Source organism: Hesperophylax consimilis, chromosome 28 (genome assembly GCF_061612785.1).
Source record: "Hesperophylax consimilis isolate HC1 chromosome 28, BYU_Hcon_1.0, whole genome shotgun sequence".
Lineage (NCBI taxonomy): Eukaryota > Metazoa > Arthropoda > Insecta > Trichoptera > Limnephilidae > Hesperophylax > Hesperophylax consimilis.
The window spans coordinates 5,657,166-5,669,686 of NC_142863.1; the positions used below are offsets into that span (position 1 = coordinate 5,657,166).

The window sequence follows — 12,521 nt, forward strand, 5'->3', positions numbered from 1 at the left end:
CGAACCACCGCGTACCACCCTCAAGCTAACGGCATAATCGAGAGATGGCACCGAACCCTTAAAACATCCCTAATAACCAACGATAACGCAAACTTGTTAGAGAATATCCCTCTTGGTTTGAGATCCACATTACGCGAAGATTCAAAATATTCACCCGCAGAAATTACCCACGGAAGAACTCTCAGATTACCGTGCGATTTTTTTACAGCAACACCGCGCGAAGAACCCGACACTTACGTCGGACGTTTACAACGAAGGTTTGACAAGATAAAACCTACTCCGGCCAGTATCCACGGCCTTCAGTATCAAAGAGTCTCCATAGATCGACTCAAGCCGGCCTTCATACAAAACACACTGTACTGATTCATTTTATAAATACAACAAAATTAAAAATATTTCACGTCAACAAGACACAATTTCATTAATTGCATTCTTCAATTCATAAAAATATCAATGTTTAACGTAGTTCCCAAGGTGCAACCAAATTGTAATTATTATTATTTTTATTTATAGTAATAACAGGCCAAACAAACGTTTGCACAGCGTAAGTACATAGATACCTACCTACTGACATACGACTGCCGAGGATAAATAAATGAAGTTGAAATTGTTATTATTATGATTCTTAATGTTAGTATATATATAATAGTACAATGTAAACAGTTACCAGCTTTATTAAATTTATAGTTTAAAGTATTGATTTTGATAAAAATATCTTTTGTTAACTTTATACTAATGTATATTATTTAATCTTCACACATCTGCCCTGATGGTGGAGACTGCAATGCTGTCCGAAACATGGACTAAAGAAGGAGGTAGCGCAACACGGCATAATACCCAGAAATTAAACCACTATAATTCTTTTGTCTTATTCTCTTATTAAATCTTATATATATATATATTTTTCTTTCTATATATTGTGCTATGACAATATGCTTTCTATATATTGTATCAGGAATACCAACAAAATAAAATGTCATCAACAGAAATTATTCCGTCTGTCTCTTCATACAACGAAAACCAATTTCATTTTACGTAATTAAAAATTAAAATGCTAAAATTAAAAAAATTCCCAAATGCAGCCGGATTCAGAAGGTTTTATTTAAAAATATTTCGTGTAATCCGTGGCCAGCAATTCCGAATAATTACCTTTTTTGTTGGGAATCCAGTACTGAGTGAGAAGTATTACACAAAAATCAATTCTGAAATTGTAAGGAAATCGGAGTGAAATTTAGAGAAATGAGAAATTCGGGCATACCAACACTGCTGATTTTAGCACCAATAAATATTTTGTCTTGTTGTAATCAATTGCACTGGCTTATCTTGTGCCCTGGGGAAAGGTTATCCGTAAATGACCAATTCCACAAAATTGCAAATTTTGGTGGGTAGGGTAAAGGTGGGAGAGATGCCACCATTTTGGAAGAATAATGTAAATTTTACTTGCGAAATAAAATAAAATCTGTTTTACGATTGTAATAATAATTGTTTTATTATCTTGCTTTTTAAATACATAACAAGTAGTAAAATAAAATCCCCTCACTGGGATCTCCCTTGCTGAAGATTTCCTTTACATACTATTAAAATTCAGTAGTATGGATATTAAGAAGTAATTATAAAAAATATTATTTACTGTTTTTTTCTGAAACAATTATAAATATATTTCATGGTGTTTTTAATGCAGTTGAGTGGTTTCGGTTTCTATTTGTATTTGGTGTCAGTATATATTTTCGATGTTCTGCATCAAGTTTTTTGGAAATTAATTAATTTGCTATGAATGAGATTGGGATTCTATTGTAGAAATAAGTGCTAAGGAAGCTTTTTGACCAAAATGTTGTTTTCGTAGTAGTTTGTTGGGTTATGTTATTTCTTGTGTTTTATATTTATGAATGTAATGGAGAATTGTTTATGAATGGAGTTATTAAATTAACATGTTAAGTTTTTCAATGATTTCGTCAGAAAAATTTTCATTTTGGCTTTTTGGGTTTTAATAAGTGATTTTAGGATATTGTCATTTGCACTGTCTCATCCGATATTAGTGGTTTTGAAAAAAAATAGATTAGTTTGAACAAAGTATTATTTGTATTGTTAATGCGCTCAGTCCATTTAGCAAATCGATTTAGGTTAATTTTTGTAAAAAAATAATTCAATTGTTAATCCTTTTCAATGGACCCATAGGTTTAGAAGTTTAGTATGTATCCGTTACGCTTGTAATCAGCAATGGAAATGGAGTAAAACTTTGGCGTTTTTTTTTCATCAACACCATCACAGACGAGTAGGCACTGACTTGCGTCGTTCAACTCTAAAGCCTCCATCAATCAATTAAAAAAATTATGATATCTCCGCCACATCAAAAATTATTACGACTGTGGCATCTCTCCCCCTGTGGTGTTTCTCCCGCATTTACCCCACGTCAGTGTTTGATAAAGAAATTTATCAGAATAATTATTAATTTACGTTGTTGTGCGAAAACATGTCGACGCTTTTTAATACTTTCTTGTGCAGGGTCAAAATGTTGTTCCAGCCCTTTGCAAGCTCTTCTCTATTGTTTTTGGGTGAGTTGATTGTGTTACCTGTACATTATTAGTTTTTGGAAACCAACTATCATAGTTTTAATGATCTATTTGTAATAATTCTTTACGTTTCGGAATAAATTGACGGATATCATTATTGATACCGCAAAGTTTCATATAATATTCATATATGTATAGACACAAGAATATTATATAAATGACTCCGATAATACATAACACATCACCCTTCAGATTAATTTTCTCGATAACAGCGCAACACTTGTAATTTGTCTAATAGTTTACAACTTGTAAACAGTGACCTTCCTCTTATTTTGAAGATCAACTCTGCAAAGTTTGATCAATCTCGTATAAAAAACAAACTCATTGATACTCTTCTTTATGTATTAAGAATAGATGAAGTTAACCCGGCGCTGTTCGGGGTTATTAACGGTTTGGAGTCACGTTTCGAGGTTGGAAATTCTAATAAACTGGGTGTAGTTTGAAAGTGGAAATAGTATTATTGTTGATTTTTTTCAGTATTCGAATCGCATGTCTTCCTCGAGCGTCCCTAACTTCTTCTATCATTCACTTCTACGTAATGTTATTTCGTTACGCTCATTTCTTCAACTGGTCTTTATGCACAAACAATCTAAGCTTCTGGTGTGATTTGAGATTTTCACAGCCAGAAGGATTGTAGTGTTTTATTTTGGGAGTATTATACCGTGTTGCGCTTCCCTCCTTTACCCAACGTTTCGGAGAGCATTATAGTATCCATCATCAGGGCATTTTAGATATATATTTTTTTCATTTTATCGATTCTTTTGAATAATTTAAATTTAATGAATTTAAAGTTACTGTTCTTTATGCAAATGGAACGGCTTCATTGCGCCTTACAGTTTTTTTTTCAATCTCAAATGGATGTTTAAAATGTTATCTGGCTATTATAGACTTAGAGGCCTTGTATTTTATTGGTAGGAAAAAAAATTACCTAAAAATTCTACTAAAATTCCACGATTCGGAGAATCATATTCTTCAGCTTTAGCAACACCAGCAGCCAACTGAGGCCAAATAATACATACGTGTCTCTTTGTGTTAGGATCGGGATCATTATTTTTGGGAATTCCTCCGCATTTGCGTGTGTAATAAAGAAAATTGCAGAAAACGTTATTCAAGAAGAAACTAACTAGTACTGCGGCTCAGTTGGCCTTATTACTATTACAATCTGATGGTTGTATTAACAAGACTGATTTTACTGACATTAATGTGTTTTATGAGGAAAAATTGTTAACTGGATAAAAAACCTCATAAAAATGACAGGGAAAAGAAAAACATATATTTTTATTTTTTAAAAATATTTTTATTTATTTTATAAAATACAGGATAATTATTTAAGTTTACATAATAAGAACATATTTCAATGAAAATTAACATGTTTACCTTTACAAGAGTCTAAAACTCGTGTGTAAAGGGAAAAAAATAAAAACTTAACATACATATGTAAATAGAAGAAAAAAAGAATCATAAAAACAAATAAAGTGAAGAGATTTTAGTTTTTTTTTTATACAATAATTTATAAAATAATATAGTGAGATATCATCGTCTTTCTAATTGGTTAAATTATTTAAGGTAGTGAAGTTTATTTTATTTTTAAATTTATTATAGTCCGGTTCTAATAAGTTCTGAACTTTTTACTCTATTTTGACATTATGATTTACTGAATGTAAATATATAATTTTTTCATCTTTGGGCTGCCTCCTTTTCGCTTTGGTGGTCCTGCTGCATCTACATTAGGGCGGAAAGAATTTTTTTTTTCTAATTTTCATTTGGAATAGTTGTATTAAGTTGCCGATTGCCATCAATTACCTCAATTAAAAATATAAATAATATCAGACAACGGTAAAAGCCCCCGCCAAGACATCGAACATTTACAAAAACGACAGTTTAGGGGCTATTTGCGCGGCCTATAAAATAATACAGAATTTATTAAATAGGTTTATTTTATTTAATAACATATTCAAATATAGTTAACTAGCTGTTCCAATCAAATATTTCTTTTTTTAATATATTTTGGCGCTGTAACAGAGGAGCAAAGTTCGGGACGAAGCGGAGGGTGGAACCTGACAATCTACGAAATGCAGTGTTTTGTTTAAACTAGTGTCGATAATTGTCTCAAGGTGAAAGGTCGCGCGTCAATTATATTCACGATCACTTATTGATAAACGTTTTTTAAGTGAATTAATATGAGTTCTAGAAGACAAATTTTAAAATTTCTGATATTTGGTGTAAGTGCAGAATTGAAAGAGAATATATATATATATATTTTTTTTTTCTTTATTCATGAAATATTAATGTGTACAGTTTTTACATGCTTTTCGACTACCACACTAGACACACGCCCGTATTATGGTAGTCGATATATAGATATATATATATATATAATACTTACGTATGAAAATGTGATGAAATTCTACGAATGGGTTCTAGGCCAGTGCAATTAGCGCCAAAAAGGGGGTCGCGATCGAAGTAATTCCGGTAGTCCCAATTTTTTTATATGTTATATAAACTGATCTCCTGATGTAAAATCTGAGTTTCCGACCTTGGCGCACCTGTGCTCGCGCCGCCATTTTGAAAAAACTGGCCGAAATCGGGCCAAAATCTAGTTTTTCCCAAATATCTCATTTCCGATGAAAATTTTGGCTAAAGTATTTTTACAAGTTTAATAGAACATAAAATAACCTACAACTTTTGTGAAAACAAATTTCTTCTATCTCTAATAGGTACCGAGGTAGAAAGTCGTAAAGGTGCGTATATTTTTGAAAAAACAAGTTTTTTGCGCAACTAGGTTTGGTTTTTTAAAAATAACTCGTTTCCAGTGGAATTTCATGAAAATTTTATTGATACCAATTTTGTAGAACATAAAATTTAAAAAAAAGCTTTGCAATTTTTATGTTAAAATAGATTTTTTTTACCGATATAAAGAATAAACAAATTTAGGTAGGTACGCACAGAAAATCTATCACGGTTTATTATCACGTTATTAGATTTTTGTTTGCATTTTTAAATACATACATCTATAAATTTACTAGAGGGCACTTCGGTATGGGGGGGGCTACCCCCCCACCCTTCTACTCCTCCCTTCCGGTTCCCTTCACAGACAGTTCCATCCTTCGTTGGACTGCTGGATTCGTTTATCTGCATAACATTTGTGAGGGTATCGAGTCATTCTGTGGGATTGAATCAGAAACGTCAGAGCAACATGTAGAGATGAGGCCTACAAGAATTAAGAGGGATGATAGAGACGTTCAAACTCTCATTGATTGGTTTGCTTGCCATGAACCATTTCCTAAAACAAACGTGATTATGTCTATTAGCAGTGGCACAATCGGGGATCGCAAAGTCACTTGTCACGTGGCTGAAAAGATGGGGAAATTAGCTATGTCTAAAGTTATCAACCAGAACTTTGGAAACCTACACTTAAAACGTAATGATGCGATAGTTTCTCTTGCGGCGGTGACCAGCAGTGTCAAAAATCAGGGTGTGACTATGGCAATAGATCCATTAATGCTATTCAATATGAACTATCTCCTGTACCATTGTCTCTTTTCTCAGAGGAAGGCATGCGCAAAGGAACGAAGTCTATATTTTATTCATCATTCAACCCTCTACCAAATAATACAGAACTGGGAAGCAGTAAAATACACGTAATTGATGGAGGATATTTACTGCACAAAGTGGTATGGGGTCGTGCTCAACCTTTTTCAGTAATTTTCCAGCAATATGTCAGGTATGTAAAAAATCATTATGGATCCAATGCAGTAGTGGTATTCGATGGATACCCAGATTCTATGGAAAAGAAAAGCATTAAAGGGGTGGAAAGAGCACGGCGTGCCAGAGTTACAACTTCTGCTGAAGTTGTGTTTTTTGAAAGCATGCACCCACAAGTGCTACAGGAAAAGTTTCTGGGAAATGAGAAGAACAAGTCTCGTTTTATTTCCCTACTCAGAACCTCATTTGCACGATCCCACATAACGATAGTACAAGCTGAAGAGGATGCTGACGTTCTCATAGTGAACACAGCAAATTCATTATCATCTCAACATGATGTAGTCATAATCGTTGGTCAGGATATTGATCTGCTGGTACTCCTCACAGCTCTCTCACCTCCCAACGTATATTACCAAAAATTTGGAAAAGGTAAATCACCTAACGCGTTGTACTCGAACAAATGTTTTAAACACATTGAAATAGTTGAAAACATTTTATTCCTTCATGCCATAAGGTTGCGATACAACTGGAGCTCCGTTCGGTCAAGGCAAACACAAATTTTGTAATATTCTTCTCAAGAACTACTCAGTGAATGAACTTGTTCGTGTATTTCAAGACCCAAAAGCAAAGACAGAAACAATCACTTTGGCTGCCGAACAACTATTTGCACTTTTGTATAGCGGCAACGAGAAATCAAATTTGGAAAATTTAAGGTACATCATTTTTGTCAAAGGAGTAAATAAGAACAAATTCAATTTATCCAGGCTACCACCCACCAAAGATGCAATCCAGCAAGACGCTTCAAGAACATACTTGCAAGTGCAGACTTGGCTTGGTCACGATAAAGATCCGACTGAATGGGGGTGGAAAAAGGATGCTGTTGGGTTACTTACTCCAATAACAATGTTGAAGGAAGCTGCACCTCAGGCCTTGCTGAACTTCATATCATGTCAATGCAAAAAAGGTTGCGCTGGAAAGTGCACCTGCAGAAAGTCGGGTTTGAAATGTTCCCTACTCTGCATTCATTGCAATGGCAACTCCTGCGAGAATGCTTTTGAAGCCTTCGTTGATGACGATGACGAGGAATATGATGACCCAGTCGCCACAAATTTGAGTGACGAGACAGATGAAGAAGCTATTCAGGGCCAGAAGTAAGAAACTATAGTCAAGGGCTCGTACTTCTGTCTAAACTGATCTACCATTAATTTTATTTTTTGTTATGCTGACAACTTAACTAATAAAGAAAAGAATTTCAATAAATGTTAATTTTACGAAAATACCAATTTTTTATCTTTTTTATGTACCTTATCTTCTTAATTGTATAAATAATCTTAAATGTATGTTGTGCTTACGTTGATAGGCATGTCAGACCAAGCTGCGACCACAAATGTAGTGGCTTGGCCAATTTTATTGGTCTTCCTACTGGGAATGTATAGCGACCGATATGCTGAAATAGTCTATCTACTATATTTATTGCTAGGTCTGACACAGGCATGACGATTGTTGTCAACGTATATGTTCTTAGAACAATAATTGTTAAAGAAAAATAAAATCAAGGAATGCCAAGTTTAAAACACCTAACCTCTGTTTCAATTTTTGGCCTGGTTTTGGTGGATTAGAGTTTGGATACGTAATAGAGATAAAAAATATAAATTATATACCTATTTCCTTAACCAAATTTTATTTTCTACAAAATTATTAACAATAAATTTTTCACAAAATTGTACTGGAAACGAGGTATTTATAAAAAACCAAACCTGGTCGCGCAAAAAACTTGTTTTTTCAAAAATATACGCACCTTTACGACTTTCTACCTCGGTACCTATTAGAGATAGAAGAAATTTGTTTTCACAAAAGTTGTAGGTTATTTTATGTTCTATTATACTTGTTAAAATACTTTAGCCGAAATTTGCATTGGAAATGAGATATTTGGGAAAAACTAGATTTTGCCCGATTTCGGCCAGTTTTTTCAAAATGGCGGCGCGAGCACAGGTGCGCCAAGGTCGGAAACTCAGATTTTACATCAGGAGATCAGTTTATATAACATATAAAAAAATTGGGACTACCGGAATTACTTCGATCGCGAATCGCTAATTGCACTGGCCTATTCCACAAGACTTAAAAGTAAGGAATAACACAACAAAAGAACCTACGATTTTGGAAATTGCCGAAAAAGTTTGAACAAAAATTGAAGAATTGTGCATAAAATCTTCTATTCCAATTGTCACACACAAAAGAATCTTACAGTTACTAAAAATTTATTACTCGAAGTGTTATAATTTGAAAAAGTCCTTGAAGAAACTTAAGGAAGAAAAGTTAGAAGAATTCAGAGTACAAAGTAGAAAGATTTTTGACATAGTTGCAAGTAAATATCAAAAATTTGTAAGCTGTACTTGTTTGAAAGAAAAAAAAGTTCCAAAAGAGGAACAAATGGTTTTTGAAGACCAACGCACTAACTGACTAATGGCTTGAGGAAGAACGGATCTTATCCAGAGTAAAAAATTACTGAATAGAAGATTTCGTACTCTCAAACAAGAAATGAGGCATAAAAGATAGGATGAAACTAAGAAGAATAAGACAGAATGAAACGCGAGCAAATTTTAACCGAAGAAAGAGTAACATAAATTCCTTCATTATATTTCGATGGAAGGAAAGACAAGACGGCTAAAACTGTTTTAAAAAGACAAAAGAGGCTTAGAGTGGTTGTACAAGAGGAACATATTTCAATTATAAAAGAACCAGGTACTGTTTATGTTGGGTATAGGGTTCCAACATCGGGCAGTGCAAGAAATATTGAAAGAGCTATCCACAGCTTTTTAACGACGGAAAAAATATCACTAGATGGTTTAATGGCTATTGGCTGTGATGAAACAAACACAAATACAGAGAAAGTGGGAGGCGTGATTCGTCTTTTGGAAAACAGACAGTGTCGACCATTGCAATGGATAATTTGTCTCTTACACGCCAATGAGTTACCATTGAGGCATTTGTTTACCTATTTGGATGGCCCTACTGTAGTACATAAATCATTTGCAGGTCAAATTGGTAAAGCATTAGAGATATGCGAGACGCTGCCGTCGGCTAATTTTAAGAAGAGAGAAGGTTAACTACCTCCACAAATATCCACAAATCTCAGTACAGACCAGAAATATTAACATGAAATTACTAATGCTGTCATAAATGGATCCTGGTCTCGTGATTTATTGCAGAGAAGCCCAGGTAAACTACCCCATGCCCGCTGGTTGACAAGAGCTAATCGCATACTGCATTTGTATATTTCTACAGAAAATCCACAACAAAATCTTGTTACTTTAGCAACGTTTGTCGTATAATCATACGCTCCTGTCTGGTTTTCTACCAAACACATTAATCCTGCAAAGGTGGTTTAAATCATTTACGCAAGCTCATTAACAGCACAAGATATTTGTCCAACAAGTTTTTAGCGATAGTGGACCCTGTTATAATTCGAAACAGTTACTTTGCTCATCCAGAAAATTTATTGTTGAGTATGATAACAGATTCACGTAAGCACATTAGAGAACTCGCTGCAAGACGCATTTTAAGGGCTATTCAAGTTAATAAAAATATTGTTTCGCTCATGTTCGAGGTGCCAAAAGTGGACTTTAATGCATGTTCTTACAAAGACATCATTGACTGGCAACAAAATATATACGAAGCCCCAATACTGACGAATATTTCCGATGAGCAGTTGCAAGATCTAATTAAAAATGGAGAAGATAGAGTGTTGAAGTTTATGAGACTGCCTTGCCACACCCAGGCTGTGGAAAGATCTGTAAAAGTTGTGACAGAAGCAGCTCTAAGTGTATTCGACAAGACAAGACGAGAGTGATATCTAAATTAGCATCTTGAAAATTCATGTCAAAGTTTGAGCCGAATAAGGATTTTTGCTATATAATATGATTTTATTCATACCAACATAACTTTCTAAACCTGTGTTTACTTTTGAAAAAAATGATTTATTAATTAATTGAGAAGTGTTATTTACAATTACATAAAGCAACTTTAATCTTCCAATTCGAATTTCAAAAAAAATTTTCATATAAAAGTGTTCCACCCTAATCTACATATTTGTGTTTTACTTGCGCGGAGAAAAGTATGTGGGAGAAAAAACAGTATTTGGCATGAATAGGATACATTATTAATAATCTTCTTCATCTTCTTCTTCGTTGTCGCTATCATCATTCTCATGAAACTTCATGATGAGGTGTTTGGGCATCCTATGTTTGTAGTTGAAAGCGATATCTGTTGTTGAGTTATAATTACCCAGCGCTTTAATTAACGGATTATCCGGATTTAGAGTGTTGTAAAGTTGTGAGGTGAGTTGGTATGCGTGCTCCTGTAGTGTGGGTATATCTTCTCGTTCGTGTAGAGTTTTAGGTTTGTGTATCGTGGTGTGTTGTGGGCGAATTTGTATGCATTTTTTTTGTGTAACTTGAAGTTTTTTATATGTTGTGTGAGCTATGTTTGTCCATACCGGTAAAGCGTACGTAAGCGCTGGGTTAAATAAGCTGAGGTACAGATGAATTTTCTCTTTGCTAGCGAACTCTTTCTTTTGAATATTGGGATTATCGATCCTATTGCTTTCTGAGTCTTTGCTTTCGCTATGTCGATGCGAGCTTTCCAATTTAGTCGTGAGTCCATCTTGAGTCCCATGAGAATTTTTGCTTGCGGAGTTTTTTCTTTGTGTTTCCGCGTGACGGTTATTGCTTCAGTTTTTGCCTCATTTAATTTTAGCCGCCATTTTTTGTAGCATTTAGTGGGCGTGTCGAGGTATTGTTGCACGTACTTTACTGTCATGTCAGGCGCTCTTGAGGAAGCATATACTGCCGCGTCGTCCGCATGTACTGCCTTGATGCATTTTTAAACTTCCCTGCGGGAGTCCTATAGATATTTGTCTTCTTGTAGATGTTGCATCGCCCACTTTGACTGTGAAGCTTCAGTTTTCTAAGTACGATTGCGCAATTTCTGATGATGTATATTGGCGTGTTGTTTATGTACATTTTGTAGATGAGTCCTTCCATCCATACCATGTCAAAGGCTTTTTCGAGGTCCAATGGCGCCATTACGGTGTAATTTTTACCTTTAAATTCTCTGATAATGTGTTCTCTGACTTGTGTAAGTTTGTGAAAACCAAATTGTTCGTCAGGAAGGGTCTTATTTTGCTCGTGGTGAGGTAGGTACCTATTCGGGATGACTAGCTCTAGGACTTTGCTCTGTGTTGGTAATCAGCTAATAGGGAGATAATTTGACGGATTCGATCGATCTTTGTTTGGCTTGTGGAACGGTAGAAGGTACTTTTCCATGATATAGGGAAGTAGCCGCGTTGTAGGCAGAGACTGACGGTTTCACAATATCACATTTCAACCATAATACCCACACATTCTACACCGTAACCTAATCTCCCTTAATACATTTCTCAAATTTTTATATTGGGTCTTGAATAATCTCTTATAATATTAAACTCAACACAATGTTTAATTTATAAATTATCATAAAAATGATTTCCTTTTAATTGTCTTTGTAATATATTATTAATGAAATAAATAAAATATACTTTTGATGTTTACAGGTTTGGTAGAAGTTGTGATCCTGGTGGATGGAGGTGCATTACGGGGGTAAATATAATGTTATTTATAATTTCCACTCGATCCCCTGCTTGCTACTAAACCAATCTATATAGTGACAACATGTGTGTGAATAGTTCCGCTAAATTATTCCTATAACGACCACCATGGCCGACCATTTAAGAAACAACACAAAGCCTATAAAAACAACTTAGGCCCTTACCCTCTCGCAAACAATGTTTTTACCTCATAGGTAAGAACATTGTTTGCGAGATAGTAATATATATATTATTCTTAATATTTTTCATTCTTTTTTTTCTTCGATAGTATTTAAAATCACTAGCGTTACTTTAATTTAATTTAAAAAAAAATAGCTTTGTATCTCAGCTATTTCATCGAAAAGGAAAAACATGTTTCAAAACCAATGGTTTCTTCGCAAGGACAAACTTATAATGAAAATGAACTAATTTAAAAATAGGCATACAAGAAGAGACAGAGATGTTTATTTTTCTATAGACAAGAGTATTTCAAAAATATTTCACTTAGCTGTGATTAGTTAGTTATCATTATAAAAAGGTTATATAAAATTAATTAAATTATCATAAAATAGGTCATTAACGTATTTACGTATATTGCATTTTTTTCATAAACTAACACGTTG

General features: G+C 34.2%; 1 protein-coding gene across 4 annotated transcripts in view; it reads left to right on the plus strand.

Moving 5' to 3' along the window:
• The first annotated feature begins 2,330 nt into the window (after positions 1-2,330).
• The window catches only part of LOC149410074 (CLIP domain-containing serine protease B4-like), an 85,630-nt gene continuing 75,439 nt past the window's right edge, over positions 2,331-12,521 (plus strand). For 2 of the 4 annotated variants that reach the window (XM_089648581.1, XM_089648583.1), the window contains exons 1-2: positions 2,331-2,552; positions 11,866-11,911. In XM_089648581.1, the coding sequence (XP_089504707.1) occupies positions 2,471-2,552; positions 11,866-11,911 (128 nt within the window). In that variant the 5' untranslated portion in view covers positions 2,331-2,470. The remainder of the gene's footprint in view (positions 2,553-11,865; positions 11,912-12,521) is intronic. The other 2 variants (XM_089648579.1, XM_089648582.1) reach the window with 2 other exon arrangements.